At 32.7% G+C, this 19,368-nt stretch overlaps 2 protein-coding genes across 3 annotated transcripts; one reads left to right on the top strand and one right to left on the bottom strand.

Moving 5' to 3' along the window:
- Positions 1 to 1,476: 1,476 nt before the first annotated feature.
- LOC105330119 (monoglyceride lipase) lies at positions 1,477 to 10,326 on the bottom strand. The gene is made up of 8 exons (XM_034449950.2): positions 10,159 to 10,326; positions 9,622 to 9,728; positions 9,109 to 9,245; positions 8,554 to 8,664; positions 7,971 to 8,060; positions 5,339 to 5,388; positions 4,555 to 4,717; positions 1,477 to 2,050 (listed from the first exon to the last, which is right to left on the bottom strand). Exons 1-8 carry the CDS (start codon positions 10,248 to 10,250, stop codon positions 1,952 to 1,954), a joined length of 849 nt encoding a protein of 282 aa, XP_034305841.2. The 5' UTR covers positions 10,251 to 10,326; the 3' UTR covers positions 1,477 to 1,951.
- A 93-nt stretch (positions 10,327 to 10,419) lies between these two features.
- LOC105330120 (L-threonine dehydratase catabolic TdcB) lies at positions 10,420 to 18,978 on the top strand. 2 transcript variants are annotated; one of them, XM_034449944.2, is made up of 7 exons: positions 10,420 to 10,559; positions 11,804 to 12,002; positions 12,173 to 12,369; positions 14,589 to 14,719; positions 17,665 to 17,813; positions 18,158 to 18,247; positions 18,721 to 18,978. In XM_034449944.2, exons 2-7 carry the CDS (start codon positions 11,825 to 11,827, stop codon positions 18,960 to 18,962), a joined length of 987 nt encoding a protein of 328 aa, XP_034305835.2. In that variant the 5' UTR covers positions 10,420 to 10,559; positions 11,804 to 11,824; the 3' UTR covers positions 18,963 to 18,978. The 2 variants fall into 2 exon arrangements, with proteins under 2 accessions (XP_034305835.2, XP_034305838.2); XM_034449947.2 differs by lacking the exon at positions 14,589 to 14,719 and adding an exon at positions 15,253 to 15,380 and having other exon boundaries at positions 10,421 to 10,559.
- The last annotated feature ends 390 nt before the right edge of the window (positions 18,979 to 19,368 follow it).

Raw genomic sequence — 19,368 nt, forward strand, 5'->3', positions numbered from 1 at the left:
AGTGAAACATATGAAGTCAAGAGAAAACCATCTCCGCTAGCCATGGTTTTTTGGTCCACTCTGCTCAGTTTATGGGGAGCGGAGTAAACCGAAAACTGAAAACCCTTGGCTAGCAAAGATGAGAGAATAAATAACCATGGTCGGAAAATCAATATCAAACAATCAAAAATTACAATGTACGTATTAATAAAATTATCTTAGAGTACCGGTATCATTAAACATAACATCTACATGTACATATATCATAAGACCAATAGACCACATAATCATATAACACTGCTAATAAAATAATTTTAAAATTAAGAGGTTTCATGAACACAAATTCAGCATTAGTTTTGTTGGATTGAAGAAATCGTTGTCACTGCACGCAATATTTTTTGTACAGTTTATACAATTGTTTGATCTAAAGCATAGATTAAAAAAACCCAGCATATTCAAAATAACTCATGGAACACAGCAGCAATTAAAAAAAACTGTTTTAAACAAGTAGGCTTCGATTCCATTTTCTATTTGTACGTCCTCTACATAATTAAAAAATCGTGCAAAAATTAAAAGTAGCATGTTCTATATAAAATTAAATAGTACCGAAACCACTTTTCTAAATACACAATTATAGTTACTGAATTTTTTTTTTAAGTAAACTGACAATAAAAATTTGATATGAAAAATGATAAAAGCAGAGTAGTTACAAAATTGATCGTCCCTGTAGTTCATGTTTGTGTGAATCATCGTACAACATACAACATTATAATTTGATATAGATTGAGGTATGTTTTGTTAAGCATATAATGCAAGGCATACATGTACATGTACCAACTCTGTGCAATTACTACACTAATTAATTAATCATTCGTGAGGTATATATACATAAATAATGGTCAAATGAGGAGGAAGAAGAAACTTGTTCTTAAAATTAACTTTATGAAAAATTTACAAACAAACAAAAATTAAAAAATTGGAAATGCTAATCTACATGTATAAAATATCAGAAAAAAGCTAAACAATATGGTTTTGCCAGATTGTGTCTACAACGATGATAAAAAATTGATTTGAATAATGGTAATTCCAGAGAAAGCATGATATTCATATCACGTCCAACTATATGTACCTGTATAGCAAGTTATAAAAAATCAAAATTATGATATTTTGCAGTTGATTGTTTCACATGTTTTGTGATATACCTGAATCATGTATTTATTTTCTTTTGGCCATAAGTGCCCGAAATTTCTATCAAGGGACGATATGAAAATTATATTAAAATAATGAAAAAATTGTGTAAGTTTCTCCTGTATCTTATAATTGAAAGTAAATTTGACCAGTATGTATAGCACCGATTCATGATTGGCAAAATCTACTAACTTCAGATTACAACAAACAGAATGTATGTAGGGCCAATTTACATACAGACTTCATTGATAAAAAAATAAAAAATGAGACTTCTTTGTTCATCTTATTAATAAATAAATACCAGATAAAATCAGATCCAAGTTTAATAATATACCATCACATAGAAACATCCTCATATTCTCCTTAAAAGATTCAAATTGAAAAAAAATCTTTCAATTTTTTTTTTGAAATTAAATGTACATGTAAAAAAATAAATAAATAAAAAAAATGGATTTTAAATTGTATGTAATATCTATTTAAAATGGACATGTCCTAGCTCAAATCATATTTAAAAATTTAAAAACTGTTTTGACAGTTGTTATAAGATACACAAATAGTTAAATGAAAAAATACTAAATATTATGCCTACATGTATGACGTGTTCACTAAATAAATGCATTCTGAAGATTCTGAAGATTCAATTTAAAGTAGAGGCCATTTTCCTTCACTTTGAGTATTATGATCACTGTGAACAATTAAGAGCACCTTTCATTTAATATATTTTTTTACAGCCAACTAGTATTTTGCTGTTTTCTTTTCTTTTCCCATCTTTCAAAACTTCTTTCTAAATCCTCTTTTTCAGCCAGTTTAGTATGTCATCCTGTACCCTTTGCCTGTCTTCATTTGGTTCCAAAAGTAGCGAATGGTAAAACCCTTTGTAAATCTTAAAAGAGAAAAATCATGGTAGCTAGACTTCTATAATTAACGTGAAATCTCACTTCAATTTATCTGTACCATCATAAAACCAGAAGTACACTATCAATACTGTTAAATGAATTGAGTTGACGATATGTTTTCACTATCTATTTAATTATAGTTAGATTATTCCGGATTAGACCCTCGTTTTTTATTTGGCTTTTATATTTTCTGAATTTCAAACCCGATCAAATTTAAAAAAAAACAAACAAACAAGATGGCAGAAGAGAGAATGACAGAGGACATCAGCATCAACAACAACGAAATTCAACGATCAGAATCATCTGATAGAGGAGATGTGGAAATTTATCCCTTTCCAGCAATTACAAAATCTAAGGTCTGGGATTTCTACGGTTTTTACAAAATTAAAGAAGGACCCCCACTGAGAGAGAATTTGGACATGACTAAAGCGGTGTGCAGACTCTGTCTAAAAAAGTATATAAACAAAGGTTGGTAGATCAATATGAATAAATAGGTATCAAAATAAATTCCTGATTTTTTTCTAAATAAAGCTATAGAAAAGCTACATTTTATATCATTTTTCTAACCAATTACAGTAACTGCTACGTACTATTATTGAATTGGTACTTACCAACAAAATTTCTTTAAAACATTTTAGTGTTGCTGTTTTTGCATTTTACAACAAATATTGATTGATTTCTTCAAAACAGTTTACACAATATTTGAACACTTGCACTGAAAAAAGATTGGGGCAGTTGGCTTGAAATACTATTTCTCAATTTATCTATTCACATATACTCATACAGGTCCAGTACAATCACTCAATTTAGCTACATACATACTGGCGGGCGACCAGTTCTCGCCGAGTACCATTTCTCGCCAGTACATTGTGACGTTATTTTTCGTATGTAATTTTATGTGTTGCTAAAATGACGTCACAATGTACTGGCGAGAAATGGCACTCGGCGAGAACTGGTCGCATGCCAGTATAGCTTAACTAGCTTGAAAAATTGACAAAGCTTTATCTACTTACAGCTATTTTCTTGTATTTAAGCAATATAACTAAAATTAATTGAATGTATCTGATAAATACAAGAAAATGGATAAATGCAATAAATTCAGTGAGAAGATACATGTAACTGTAACAATTCAAATAATTTCAGGCAATACATCCCACTTAATGGGCCACATAAAGAAAGTGCATAGTGAAATGTTCAGCACAGGATCCGTACCGGGTGCTCAAACAACAGCAAAGTCACAAGAGTCTAGAAAATTTAAAAACAGAGAGACTTCAACAAATGGAAGGCTATCACAAGACAAGCAGGAACTAATTGACAATACACTGTGTAAATTAATCGCTAGTAGAACAATTTCTCCCAGTGTGGTGGAAGATGAATTGTTTCAGACATTTGTGGAGTTGTTGAATCCAAGGTTAGAAACAATATGAATTACTCATGTTACTTTTCTGAAGTTTATCATTAACTGTTCTGAGTGTTTTTTTCTCCAACAATTACATGTGTAAAAATAAAAATGTTTATCATGTTGAATTTGACCAGTTTAATTGAAAGGATTAATTTTATTTTGAATAAATTCAATTGTCAAAATCTGAACCAATTTTTAAAGAAAAATTGAAATTGGATGTATCCTTGTAGGTACAAAATTCCCTCTCAGAATGCCATAATGAGAAGTTTAGAAGATCTGTCCACAACTGTATTCATCCATCATGACGCCTGAACAACGTTTTTAACACTCCATCCTGCTTTCCAACAAGTGTGCATAATTTTAAACTCAACTCTCGAGTGCACTGTTCTTGAAACAATGCAACATGTGCAACTTAAGAAGAAGCGGCTGTATGTGACATCAATGAATATTTCTGAGCAATTCAAAGCCACACACCCGATGGAATTTTCCACCTTGACAGACGATGCAGTCAACTTAACTGACAGAAAGCATTTACATCCTTTAAATGTCCTGCTGTGAACTGGGATTGATTGAAAATCATGGCATAGGGATAAAATCAAATGATATATGATCTCTTAACACTTAAGAAATAAAGCCAATGAGAAAAAGAAAGAACGATTATTAATATATTCATAGTGCAGTTGTAATGATGACATTTTCAATGTGAAACAGAAGTTGCTTCCATTAGAATATTTAGTTATTCAGGGCCAGAAACATCCATTCAGAGACTTTTATGAATGCAATGTACAGTGTCATCACTACATGTAAATTATTAATATTAAAAACATGGTTAATTTAACTAATGTCTTAAGCTTTTCTGCATTGCTCAAGGCAAATCAAGTATCCAAATAAAAAATATTATATAAATTGTAACCCTATGTAATGAAGTGTGTTAACATTGAATTTCAACACAAACCAGTACCTCTTTCTATGTATTTAAACCAACACATTCATTTCTTATTTTATGCTTGATTATCATTTGGAGTCTTTGATAAAAGATTAGATTCTTTTACAATGTGTATTGGTATTTCCAGTACACAACGTTTGTACCTTGATTTCTTTGTCCTCACTCTTGGCCTTGTCGTACAACATTTGGGATCCCTGGACGTCACAAATGGCATCAGCATCTCCGTGGAGCGCCAAGAATGGAAACTCGATGGACTCCATTCGCTCCTCTATTTTCTTCACGCACTCGATCCAAGCCGATCCCCACCTAAAAGTTTAAAGTATTTTCTCCCCATAAAAAAAAGTTGCACTCGTAAACAGTTGTTCAAACCTACAGAAAAAGTTTCCTTTAATAAAAGTTTACCCCAACATTCTAATGATAGGGTTATTTCATCATTATGTATTGGAGAAATCTTATATTGCAGAAACAAGTGCCTGTGTTTTAATCTAAAACTTACACTAGAATGTTTACAAAACACCAGACACTGCGATAGTACAATACTTTGATCAGAATTGTTGTTTTCCAAGTATTAGAAGCATTATTTGCAAACAATGTTGTTGCTTACAGTGTATTAAGCAATTCAAAATCAAACAAAGCAATAACTGCAGTAAAGCTGACATTGCATGCATGAGAATCACCAAAATGTCTCATCTTTCTGGCTTGGCTTACTTGTATTAAAAATGATAATTCAGAAAAAAAAAAAAGATTTCAAACATGAACCATAAAGTACATGTCTTAATTGTTTACACAATTAAGATTGGATATTCACTTTATGTAGAAGAATAGGTTTTATTTTTTTGTTGTTTTAAATTAATTAATATATATCATGTATATCTTATATAAATCAATAGGTTGTATTCATATTCACTTTGTTGTTTAATAACCTACTTCACTCTGACATACGGATGCACCATAGGGTCCTCTTCATATCTCTTGACCTGTGTTAAAGATTAATATGAAAACAGAATATATATTACATGCGTACATTGCATAAAAACAGAAAATATATTGCATGCATATTTTTCCATCACTGTACAATTCTCATTAATACTCTGACTATGATCTTATAAAATTCAAACCTAAATGCTTTATAACAAAATATTCAAACACTGGAATGAAATTTGGCTGTCAGTAAAATACAAGAAAGGAGCAATGATATTGGATACAGATAGAAAATGTAAATGTGCTTTGGCCCAGATGAGAACAGAGATAGCAATCTTTATGTAAAGCTGACCTAAGGGAAAAAATATCCCATGTAGAGAAAACATTCATTTTATGAAATGGACATTTTTTTATTCAACATGTTTTTATATAAATGTCCAATTTTTGATTGACATACATTTTATGAAATGGACATTCTTTTATTCAGCAGGTTTTTATATAAATGTTCAATTTTTGATTGACATACATGTATTTTGGTAAATTATTATTATATAGTTCATCTGACCATCTTCACAGTCATCCGCTTATCATGGGTCCCAATTTTTTTTATGATATTTAAGACAGGATGAAAAAAAGTTTATAAAGAAAACACAAGAGGAAACACCTTGTTTATTATAACGGTAAGAGGTCAAAGTCATCAAGATTTACAAGTAGTTGGAATGATCATAGTTGTGATAAAACAGATGACATGCTGCTAGATATGACAGGAGAAAGAACCTTGTATATTTATTATGTTTAAGTTCAAAGGTCAAGGTCACTTGGACATATTCATATAAAAGAACAATGTGCTAAAAGTTACTTTTCTTTTACAGAAACTGAACACATCTTCAAAATAATTATTTTCTTGTAGCTTACATATGGTATTAATTTACACAGTGGTATAATACATTGTATATATACATTATTATTTAAATAGTCAACTTAATAGTATATGCACGTACAAAGGTTGCAACATCACAAAATACATTGCCAATACATTTTTGCCTACCACACCTTTCAGCAACAACCTTTTACAAGGAGTCAAGGATCATATTTGCCTAAAAAAAGAGTGAACAAATGTTTGTGATTTCTCATTATTTTGGACCTAATTCATTTGGCAAACCAGAGTCTTCCTATATATATGGACATACAGATATACCTCAAATACAATGACTCCTATAGACTTCATGTGCTGGGAAAGGGAGTGGGGGTGTGTGTGAAAAACCTTATATCACATACTGTAGGTGAGGTGCATTGTGCAAATTGCATGTATGCCAAGTGAACAAAAAAAAGCCGAAAGAAAGTAGAAGAAAAAAAAACACTGACCTGAATAAGTAATGTAATAGCTAGACCCTGTGTACACCAAACTACATGTATGAAATATCATATCACATAGAGGTGCATATTAGCTGAGTTTATTTGTTTCATTTGCAGCAATCATAAGTTAAACTTCCTACTTAGATCAGACAAGTATATTCAATTTATTGACCACCCATCTTAGCTACTGTAACAGTGATTTGATCCATCCAACATTCCAAAAGTGTAAAAAAGAGTGCATCACAAAATATGGGGAAAAGGGATTAAAGAATGCATAATGTTATACCCATGGTCGAAACACATGTATTTGAGGTGGTTGAAGAGATAATCTTATTCTGTCCCTACAAAAAATATTGTCCCTACAAAAAATATTGTTAGTAAAACAGCACTGTCGACTGAATCAATGGCATGCAAGCATTGACTGCAAAACTATAAACAGAACTACAATGCATGGTTAGTAAAAAACATGAGAATTCTAAAGTTAATGACTAGAACAAACACTGCATTTGTACAAGCCATTCGCTATCAAAAAACAAACAATAGCACTGATAGAAAAGTGTAACATTTATATGTAATTTTCCCTTTTTATTTTTTTTTTCTGAAAGAAGGTAATTATGCCAGTGGAAATATTCAGTTCATCACTGGCAATGTTTCCAAATGAGTACATAGTTTACATACACATTATACATCAAAGTTATTGCTTTAGTTCATATTCTAAAACAAATACTAGTATATATATTACGATCTGTATATTAAACCAATCTCTTCTTATTTGTGACGTCAACTTTATATATGGAATGACTTGGGGTGTACTGGTTTGCGTAATTTTTTCATCTTTCTGACGTCGTATCAGTAAATGTTTAACAGTAATTTTTAAACAAACTTGAGCCGATTTTCATGATCATATGCTATTTGAAGAAAGATCTGACTAAGACAACAAATGATATTGTTACGACCAGTGCCTACATTTATACCTCCTTTAAACCATCATGATGATTTTTAAATATCAACAGGACTGGGAGGTCATGGCCATTTCTTAGCTACATGTATATGTAACTCCCTTACATAGAGAGTTCTGCGTAAAAAGGTTTAAATTTTAAACCAATTTTACTAAATAATAGTTTATGGCCAATTATGTTAAAACTTTACTGCAGATTGTTGGCCACCCAGCACTCTTCATTAAGAAAAGGATGATCATGAATATTGAGGAGACCACAGTCAAAGTTTGTTTACAATCTTAGTTCTACAACAGTTAGATGTGGGGGTGAATTGATTACGCTACCTGCTCTTTGTCTCGTGAAATCATCCAGGATGCTATGCCGCTTATTTTGAGCAATGGAAAGAAACGTGCCAAAATTTTTCCAACAAATATCTGAAAATTAAGAGAATATAAATGGTTTTTAGTCAGATCATCAAATCCCAAGTATATTGAGTTATTATTAAGGTTCCATCAAAATATACCTCTCCAAACTCAAGACATCAATATAAATATATAATTTTTTATGCTACTGCAAAATGAAAAGTTTGCATCATGTGCATGTTTGGGATGATTTTATGCACTTTTTGAGGGTGATACACTCTATCAATTTCAATTATTTATTTCAAAGTGTTGATCCATTTCTGCTTAAAAGCCATTGAAAAATACAGCTGAACTTCTCTGTTCTGAGCACCAATATCTTGAAAACCATAGATATGTTGAATATTTGGGAGTCCAATATCCAAACCAATAATTTTTAAAGTATTATCTTAATCCCATGGACTTCAATCCCACTATATTGAATACTCTATTGACAGGAAGTTTTTTCATGGAGTTTAAGGTACCTGAGTTAAGTGTTTGATTACTCTTGAATGCCCTGATAACTTACTTTAATTGAGACCAATGGCCCTGGGGTTGCATGTATGGCTGGCGATGAGGTTATCACTCCATCAAAGAAGTCAGGCTGTCCAGTGGCGGTCAGTAAAGTAATGGCTCCACCCTTGATAAAAAAAAAAGCATCACAAACACAGTATTCACTAGGTTTTTTTTTTTTTAGATGAATTAATTTTCAAGCAAAGTCTTTCTAATTCTGGTGTTACAGTAGATGTCTAAATGATTATAAAGAAGTATATATTCATAATCTATCATTATAATATATTAGTTTACACAGATACACATTTTTGTCATTTTGTTTTTACTGCCCCCTCTCCTTTTTATTTTTTTTTTTTATTTTTTTTTGGGGGGGGGGGGGGGGGTTGGTTGGGAAAGAGGTTAAGTGTTAAAGTATAAAATTGATCAAACATCTAAAATGACATGAAAATTGCTGTCTATTATTAGTTTTATTCCATTATCTTGACTTTGAAAGTTCATAAATTTAAAATTATAATTACGTCTTATTAAACATGTTTAAATAAACCTATTAAATTAAAACTTGTAAATGTACCATAGAATGTCCAAATATAAAGAGGTGAAGTCCTTGGTGTTTGTCCTTGACCTCATTACAGTGCTGGTAGATGACCGAGGTGTACTCAGAGAAATCGTCCACGTGGTTGTGGGTGCCTTCACTCTGACCGTGCCCAACTGCAAAAGTATCCGCCCAATATTTGGTAATTGAATGAAGACTAATAAATTAAAAATAGTTCCTTCCTTTGTACATTTTGTAGGAAGTACATGTTCATGTAGTCTCTCTCTCTCTCTCTCTCTCATATTCTCTCTCCTATTTTATCACTTTCTATCAGTTCTGCTTATCCATGTAATCATGAATTACATGGTATATGGAGATCAAGCTCTTACCCAGGAGAATTTAACTCCACCTGGAAACTTGTAGTCTTGTGCCAATACAATTACGATAAATGTGCTGTCTGGGGTATAATTTTCTGGATATGCATTGAACTCTACTATTAAATTTCAAAATTATGATTTATGATATCCATGACAGAAAAAAAGGTATAATCACCATGATCATGTGCAAAGACATAAAATCCAGTCTTGACAAGTGCCTCTGCTATATCATCATACCAAAGACAATGCTCTCCCAAGCCGTGGCACAAAAATATCAAGGCTCTGTAAAGAAAAAAAAAAAGGAATCTTACTCTTTTACATCTGCGATCATAAATGCACATAACTTATCATGAATTCACTGGCGTCGGAAGCAAATTGGAAGTGGGGGGGGGGGGGGGGGCTAGACTAATCCTCAGAAATATTGAGAAATAAGTAATACCAAAAATCATGGAAATCCTAATCCGTGGGGGGGGGGGGGGGGGGGGGGAGGGACCTTTACTTTAAAAAAAAAGAATTAGGTTCCGACGCCTATGATGATTATTGCTAGATCATATTAATTGAACTTCATTTTAGAACTATAAAAGGGAATCCTTTAAGTAAACGTCCATGTTTTTTTTATATAATGAGAATTACAGGACGTACGAAAATCATTTTATCGTACTGTCTACTGTGATTGTAAACAGAAGATCTCAAACAGTATAGTGTTACATACCTGGGTTTTTCATCTGAAAACCAATGCTTGCAAAATATACTTTTATCATCCTTAGACTTGATCAATTTTGTTTCGCTTCGAACTTCTGACATGATGACGCTAAAAATGAAGTATGATCCCCACCACAGGCGAATTCATTCAAGATTGCGTATTGTTATGATTTACATATTGAATATCGAACCCGATGTTAAATGTCGCTTAATGTAGAAAGAGTGACTTCCCTTGTAAATATTGTATGTAAACAAACACGTTGCACCAAATAAACAGGATCATGTTTTAGGACGCAGTGCGTGACGGTTATATTCTGGTGTGATCCTGATTTTGCAAGGACTTTTCCCAAAGACCGTTGTCCTCTGAGTTGAGGTTGACTATTTTCTCTTCTTGACCCGTGATAAAAATTGGTAAGTATAAGATATTGATATACCTTATATTTTAATGCTCATTAATCTATATATAATTATGTTCCACTTCAAATAAAGACATGGGGGAAACCAAGATACATGTAGCCGGAAACGTTAAGTAACACAGAGATCAGGTATACTTTAAAACGATTTTAAAAATATGACCTGGTTTTTTTTTCTGAGGTTAATGACCTCTGTAATCTTTGTTATCTCATCTGAAGCAGATTGATTTGAGGACCGATCGTGCCAAATGTCATAACAATTAATATCAAAATATATCATGATTACTATCCTTCATGGTAAAATTTAGAAGGTACGTGTATACCCCCCCCCCCTTCCCTTCTCCCCATGCCTCCATATACATGTAGATAAAGAATTACATGTATGTACACGTACATTACGGGTACATGTACATATGCATGATGAATAAGAAAACTGTTGCAACCGTCATGACAAAAAATCACTGAAACTAAAGTTAAAGTTTTTCAAGTTAAACTGGGTGTACATGGACAAAGTATTTTCTTGTGGGCCTATGTATCTCTTGAATGATAATTTCCAATGTGATTATAACTATACGAAACCAGGGACGTATATACGTCCCTGACGAAACCAACAAGGGTTTATTTCTGTAAACTTTGGCCTTACATGGTTTGCAGAACTGAATAGAGTGTATTTCAATATAAAATTTATAGATTTTATTTTAAATTAAGAAATCATTATTTATGCAATGATCACGAAATCGAACACATTCTCTGTGCTAAAAATAACCAAGCACGTGCATTTGATCACAATTTTAAAACAAGTATAAGGCTATTTAAAACTCAATGGTCATGAAAAGTGTGTGATTTTTTTTATATCAACTGTACATAATTGCATGAATAAATGTTCAGAATTTAAGGCACATCGATCAGACTGAATTCAGACAGAATCCACGGACCACGGTATTATAAAGATCATAACTTGTCAGAGTCTTTTTTTTTTTTAATTGAATTTAAACTATTAGCTGTTGCATGTCGATTTAAGACAACAGTACTATGAATTTTGTTTTTAAAATATAATGACCAAAATTAATGCACGCACATGCAATTCTTTATTTTTCAAAGATTTTGTTATACTTGTTTTCAGTACAAATAACTTACGTCTAAGGGAGCGGACAGGCTTTTCTTTACTGTTACATGTACTTAAGTATGTAAAACCATCATTAATTTTGTTTGATATACGTATTTATCATTTTTTTTTAACAGGTAATACAAACAGCTTCGAAAATGACGTCAGATGATGATGTAGTGACCCTTGAGGACATTGAAAAAGCAAGAGAAGTAGTCATGAAATCACCGCTCAACGTTCGTAAAACGCCCCTTTTGAAAAATATGACGTCATATTTCCCAGAACTGGACCCAAGCATAAATCTACACCTGAAGCTTGAAAGTCTACAAACCACAGGTTAGAAAATTGAGATTGATTTATGTATAATATTAGCTTTTATTTATAAACGTGCTCGGTTTATGATCTTTTTTATCGGTTGTGGGGGGGGGGGGGGTCCTTGGGGGTTACACTGTATGCGTCTTGGAGATGTATAATATACTATAATCTGATTTTTTTTCGATCTATAGGTTCTTTCAAAATACGTGGAGTTGCAAACCAGATGGCAAATCTTCCCCAAGAGGTGAAAAGTGGCAAAAGGAAGCTGATAACTATGTCAGCAGGGAACTATGGGAAGGCATTTGCATACACATTGGACAAACTTAATCTGTCTGGTCTTTGCTTGATGCCCTTAACGGCGCCATCAAGCAGGGTAGCCTTAATAAAGGTATGATGTTATAATTATTACAGTGATAACGCCGATATGTTGTTTTATCCTGCATGTTTGTCGAAATTATTAATCTATTAGAATTATGAAAAAAAGAAGTTAGCATAGTGTTTTGTGGAAATATTTATGCTTCACAAGGAGAAAATTGTTAAATGATTTAAGGTTAAATTCTTCAAATTCTACTATAAATTCATTTTTTAATACCTCTGGTCTGAGATGGTTGCTTTACTTCCGAGTGAATGATGATAAGCATGATATCTTCCGTTAATGATCAACTATTTGAAAGGAGTTTTCCACTTCAGCAACTCAAAAATTGAAAACAAATTTTAACATCAACTGCAGTCACATTGCCAAAAGCGTCATTAAGCCATATTGTAGGAAACATTTCCACTATATGTAGATGCACATGAAGGTAGTAAGAATTCATTACAGATTTATTTACTGTCCAAAATTAGATAATAGCTTGATTGCACAAACTGAGAAGTTTATTTATTGGGAATTATTAATAATCTTCCCAATCTACTTTCTGTTTGGTTTTATAATTATATAAATAGCAAAGGTACACTTGACCTTTCAACCCGTACTCATGTTATCACGTTTGTTATCTTCACATTCGTGTTCGTTATTGATAAAAAAAGTGAAATAGGTAACTTTTCGTTATAGTTAAAGGTTTCTCTGTTGAATACGATCATACATGTAACTATAAAAGGTGACTTATTAAACACAAAACTGAATCGCATTTCTGTTAGCTGCAATATCATAGCTCTCTCCGATTTTTTTAATATCTGGCATTCTCTCTCTCTCTCTCTCTCTCTCTCTCTCTCTCTCTCTCTCTCTCTCTCTCTCTTTCCCCACCCTCGCCAAAAAACAACAACAAACAAACAAAACAAAAAAAAAAAACAAAAAAAAAAAAAAACTGGAGAAGGCTACATTGCTGTAACTCCATATTATTGTGAGTTTAATTAAGTAAAATTATGAAATGCAATTTTACTTTTAGTTAATTTAGTTTGTAAGGGAATTGTAAGGGATACTAGTTGTCCATGCACCCATAGCTGCCCCTTTTGTAATGCGTCGCATTTATACACACGCACTTGTTACTGCTTAAAGTCTGCCCTAGTCTGACTATAGCGTGCTCCTACTTTTTCACTTTGTTATACAAAGTGTAATAATAGGGACTGGCTTTAGTCAGACTGAAGTCTGTCCCAATTTATAATGATAACGGTGTTATTTATTATAATACTCTGGGGTAAACTGTGTCACAGAAACAAGTGCCCGTGCATATGAAATGCATGTGAAACCTGAAGCCACAATTAATCAGTTGGACTTAGTATAAAACAAAAATATGCTATACATGTAGATATGATAAACTAGTTATATACAGGGCAGTCGTTTATAAATGCATGCATGGATACGATCCGTATTTCGTGTTTATTTGCATGACAATAAGTGTGCTATTGCGAGTGTGTATCTGTGATAAAAATCTAATGTTATTGAAGAAATCTCAGTTCCCCCGTCAACGGTCATCAAATTTCGATATCTGATTTAGTTTTAAAATTGTTGAGGCATTCTCCTTTCATTTATATGTGCCTTTTATAGTTAATGTGCTACATGTTTTGAAAAATATATTTAAAAAAAAACAACACCCGTAGCAGTTGGTCTAAATCATTTAATTGACAAAACAGGCCATGAAGATGCGACAAGTCTTTCAAAACATTTTCTTTTGATTTTTTTTTTATCATTATAAATCTTATTATTGTATAGAATTAGCATCGTAAGACGGCTTTTTTTTCTTTCTTTTTTTTTGGGGGGGGGGGGGGGGGGGCGAATTGCCAAATAAATTTTATCTTGTTTTTTTTTTACCCTCAATAAGCACTGACCAATTTTAAAACGCCAAAAGTAAATGTACTGTAAAATAAAATCACGAAATCTTGTATATTTTTATGTAAATAAGAAAATATATTGAAAACTTCTTACATGTACTATAAAATAATTAACATTATCGAGCATTTGCGACGCATTTTTATTTTGCAAATTTTGTTCTATAATCATCACCGATGTTTACATGTAGTTTCAGACGTGAAGTTGAAGTGGAAAACTCCTTTTTATCGGTTTTGTTCAACTTATATGCTTGAAACACGTTTCGTTCTCATCGAATTTTGGTCTCTTAATGTGGACGTTTTTCTTAATGTGCTTGAAAAGTATGCCATTTCTCCTTTTAGAGTTTAGGGGTTTCTGTGGAGCAGTGCCCCACCTCTGAATTAACTAGTGAAGTAAACAGATATGTCCAGAAAGAGAACTTTATATATTACCACTCCTTTGATGATGCTAGATTGATTGCTGGTTACGGAAGGTATCCACGGAGCTCGACTCTTGAACTCTAACCTTTCACCTTACTGAACCTTTAACCCTATTGTGAACTGCTGTGAATTGCAAGAAGAATTACTGTAGAAAGTTATACTTTTGTTCGTTTCAGGGACGAGAGAAAAATAACTGCATGGGTTTTAAAGCTAATTTTCCCTTCTATGCCAAAACATATTTTTGGTTGAAAAGAGTCAAAATGACGAACTATAAGTGGAGCATATTCTACAGTAATTCTTTGCCCAATTTTAGTATGTATTAGTTTTTATACCTAGCTATGTATGTATCAGTACAAACGTTTGGTAGAATAGGGCAAGTGTTTTTAACAAGCTAACTCAAAATTAACTTGGTTACTAACATTGTTACATGTAGCATTTGTTGCACAAGACAAACGATACAGCATCCGTTTAAAAAAAATCCCGCGACAATCCCGTCCAAAACCAGAGGTTCGATGAAACAAAGTCAGCGCAATAATGTATTTAAGAAACAATAAGCTTAACTTCCGTATTTTCTGTTAACCTATAGAGCTATGGTTGTGAGGTGGCCATTTATCCGAGCCATGAAATTCAGGCAGCCTTTTCTCAGTATGACGCTCATAACTTCCCTGTCCTTGATCCAATTGACGACGCGTCGTACATAACAGGCTGCGGCAGGTAACAGAGAGCAACCCCAAGCAAAAATATTGAAGTTTTACATAGGAATCACCCCGAAGCTTGCTTATAAACACATTTATATGCATTTAAAGGATTACTTATCGTGTACTTGTCATTTTCAAGAACATATGAATTTGATACTTAATATCAGTATAACGCAAATTGAATAATTGAATATAGATTCATAGTGGTTTCTAAAATACAAAGTCAGTTATTGGAAATTATATATATATATATTTTTGGCATCATGAAGCTAACGGCAGCTGTGGCAGGTTTTTATTTCATATTTTAATTTTCAATAGAGATAAATTAAATACTGCTCTTGGTTTGTTTTTGTGTCACGCAGACGTGCTCACGTTTTACAGATTCGATTTAGAAAAAAACAACAACATTTGAACCACGTAGTAAAAATGATGTCGTAAAATTAGGTTAAAAATTAATATCATCATGAATGTGTAGTCAGTTACAATAATAATAGCAAATTAGGAGTCCCGTATTCCTATCTTTGGGGTAAACCCTCGTTTTGCTGCCCATTCGTTTAAGTTCATAGCCTCATCAATGTAATGGAAACAACAAAATACTTGTATACATGTATTTTTGCGTTTGTTTAATGTATATTTTTTGATTCCGTAGGATTAATTAAAGTTGTGGATTCTTACTTTTAGTAATTGCAATTCTAGATGATGGAGTCTACGCCCTTTGCATGTATTTCAAACTTCATTATAGTTTTCAAAATTTCACTAATTGTACTTAACATCGGATGTGTTCGGGATCGGTTGCACAACGTCTCTTTGTTTTAAGAAAGGCAGATAACGAATTTCAAGCAATTCAAAGCCAGTTGTTGCTCTTGGTCTTGGAAACCCGAGCAAAGGGACCAGTTTTGTCATAATGAGGCGATTATGTTCTTCTTTTTATTGTCTAAAACTTAGTTTTAGCCTATATTGATTGTCCTTTTGCAACACTGTCTATTAATACCACATCTTCATAAATACTAATAAAAAAACAAGGAGATATTACCTACCTTACCAGCATATGCTAGTATATACTTGATTTTCCTGAGGGAAGAATGGAATGTGTTAACACACTGTTCGCAATAACCTTTGGGTGCAAATCCAAAGCAATGAACATAGGTGTCCTCACAGACCAATTTGCAAGTGAAAGAAATTATCAGAGTTCTTCAGAGTTAAAAGTGTCTTGAAAGTGTCAACTAATTTTTGATTTTACTCCTTATATGCCACCTTTCTTACGAGTTAGACCCATTTTGCCGAGAGCTTTGTCATCCCTGATATAACGATATCTAAGTTAAACGCCATGGGATGAACATGCAGTTATACCTTATAGATATTCTCAATGGTGTCATCTAAAATAATATTGATATATATATATGCTTTTACATACTTGTTTATCAGTTGTTAAAGTTTTAAATGCCTTTGCTTAGGAATGGCTACAGTATTTGCCAGTTCCTCCGAATTTCTGAAGCATTAGAAAGAAGAGTTCTTGACAATTAAGTTTTAAAACACGTTATAATAATAGATTTCCTTTGGTACCATGTCTTTCTTTTGTAGATTATTTATCCTGATAGTTAGGGCTTCTTTTTTTGTCCATTTGGAATTGTTTCAGGTCACGTACTTTTGATTTAAAATCAGGTGCCTAGGAATCTTGAATTATTCCTAGCAATAGAAGAAGGGATAGTGTTACTGTTACATAAAGGTTAATTGTGGTTCTGCTATCAATTAAGATGAGGCTAGGAACATTTTGATACTACATGGAGTTTTACCCTCGAACATGCAGCAAGAGTTCCTTAACTAAGATTTTTATAGCCCTGTGATTTAATCACAACAGATAAAACCTAGCTTTACTGACCAAAATGAAACTCTGAACTTCTAAAGTTTCTTATTTAGTCCCCTCCTTGAACCTCATTCACCCAGTTTGTCTTTGCCCTAACTAATTTTTTTTAGCACAGTCTCTCTAGAAAAATGAAAAGGTAATCCTCAAATATCAAATATGCTTTTGTCGCGTCTTGTATTGTTGTTGCTTGATTTTGTTTACAAGTAACCGTTCATTTTGGTTTCTGTTTTCATTGCATGAGTTTCTGTTTTCACATGTCTAATTTAATATCAGTATTATAATTATGCATTTACAAGTTTGTGTCATGATTTAACGTTTGAAATATCATGATTTTATATATTAATTTCAAAATTACACTATAATTTCAATATCAAAGAAAGTTCCGTTAACGATACTTTCCAAATTCCAATGATTTATCAGACATTTCTTTGTCTAGTGTTGCTATGGAAATTTTGGAAGATGACGTCAGACCTGACGTTGTTGTCGTCTGCTGTGGCGGCGGGGGACTAGTTTCGGGAATAGCCGCGGCCATTAAATTGTCCGGGTTGAGGGACTGTAGAATTTATGCAGTAGAACCTGAGGGATGTAAGTCAGAGAAATAGTGCATGTATCAGGTACCGTGTTAAAACATTGCGAAGATCGGTTTTCATAACAATTTCTCAAGGTTGCAATGTATCCATGTGAGAGTTGTCTTTCCTATTAGAGGATATTTATACTTAAATCTCCATTTCATAAATATTCATAATTACATGTGTATAGATGACCCTTATTATCTTATATTAATGAGTTTTATAAATGGAAAACATGTACATGGCCTGTCTTATAATCTGAATATCTAAGGCGAAAGTATCTATGACTGTTTATTACTTGACCTTATTCATTATATGAAAGTGAAACATCGTTTCTATAAACACAGTATATCTTTGTAGCCCGGACAATGTATGAAAGTTTTCAGAAAGGGGAACCTGTTACAATGGCCGTTAATTCAGTAGCTACAGGGCTATCACCTCCATATGCAGGTAATAATCAAAACAATATTCATTAAGAATAAACACACATCTGATGTTGTTGGCAGGCACTTAGCTATGGGGGAGTGGGGGTGGTCACCTCCCCACCCCCATCCCCACACACTTTTTCTCGTAGCATATAATTTTCTTAATATGACATATGATATTGAATTATCATGGAGTCCCCCCATCTTTTTGTGGACATGCAATAGATGGAAGTAAAAATAAGGAATTTAACACAAAAGTTAAAGGTAAAAGAGTACTTCACCCCCACCCCCTTTCCCCTTCCCCATTAAGGTTTTCATGTTTTTGAAAACTACCTTTTTTTTTTAATTGTCAAGATTTTTTGGATGCAACTGTTTACACATTTAAAAACGATACAATGCTACGTGCTTGGTTGTTTTATATATAAAAAATTATGTTTAGCTGAAAAAATTGATTAAATCTGTATGTAAATTATTTCCTTTCTTTGTTTTTTTTTTTAGGAAAATTAACTTATCAGTGCTGTCGAAGATATGTAGAAGATGTCATTTTGGTGTCCGATAACGAAATCTTAAAGTGTATGTCAAGACTCTTTGATATTGGGTTAGTGGCCGAACCCTCTGGCTGTGCTGCTTTGGCGGCCATTTTAAATAATAAGATCCCGGATGTAGCGGGAAAGCGAGTTGTTGCTGTTGTCACCGGAAGTAATGTCACGCTGTCAGAAATGAGTTCATATATTCAATAAAGAGTGAAGAGACATGTTTGCGGATGATTTTTTCTGTCAGCTTCCTTCGTTCACTTTAGTTGAGTTTTAATTTGTGAACATGGATGGTTGTAACTTTTGATAAAATACAATCCGGTATTGTATCATATGATATATAAACCAGAATCTGTTTTCATTATATGATACAATATTATTGTATGTTGTGATTTAGATTTATATGTTATAAGTACAAATTGATATTGTATTTGGCATGATACATTATTGTATCATATAACATGATACGATATTGGTAAAACCAAATCAAGGCTAGAAATTGTTACATATAACATTAACTGTGATATTCATAGATTTTGATAATGGTGGTATCATGATGACGATGCGTCGATTACCTATGTCTTGATATTATGATTAATCTTTACAAGGTTCT

The sequence above is a fragment of the Magallana gigas genome, chromosome 4 (genome assembly GCF_963853765.1).
Source record: "Magallana gigas chromosome 4, xbMagGiga1.1, whole genome shotgun sequence".
NCBI classification, from domain to species: Eukaryota; Metazoa; Mollusca; class Bivalvia; order Ostreida; family Ostreidae; genus Magallana; species Magallana gigas.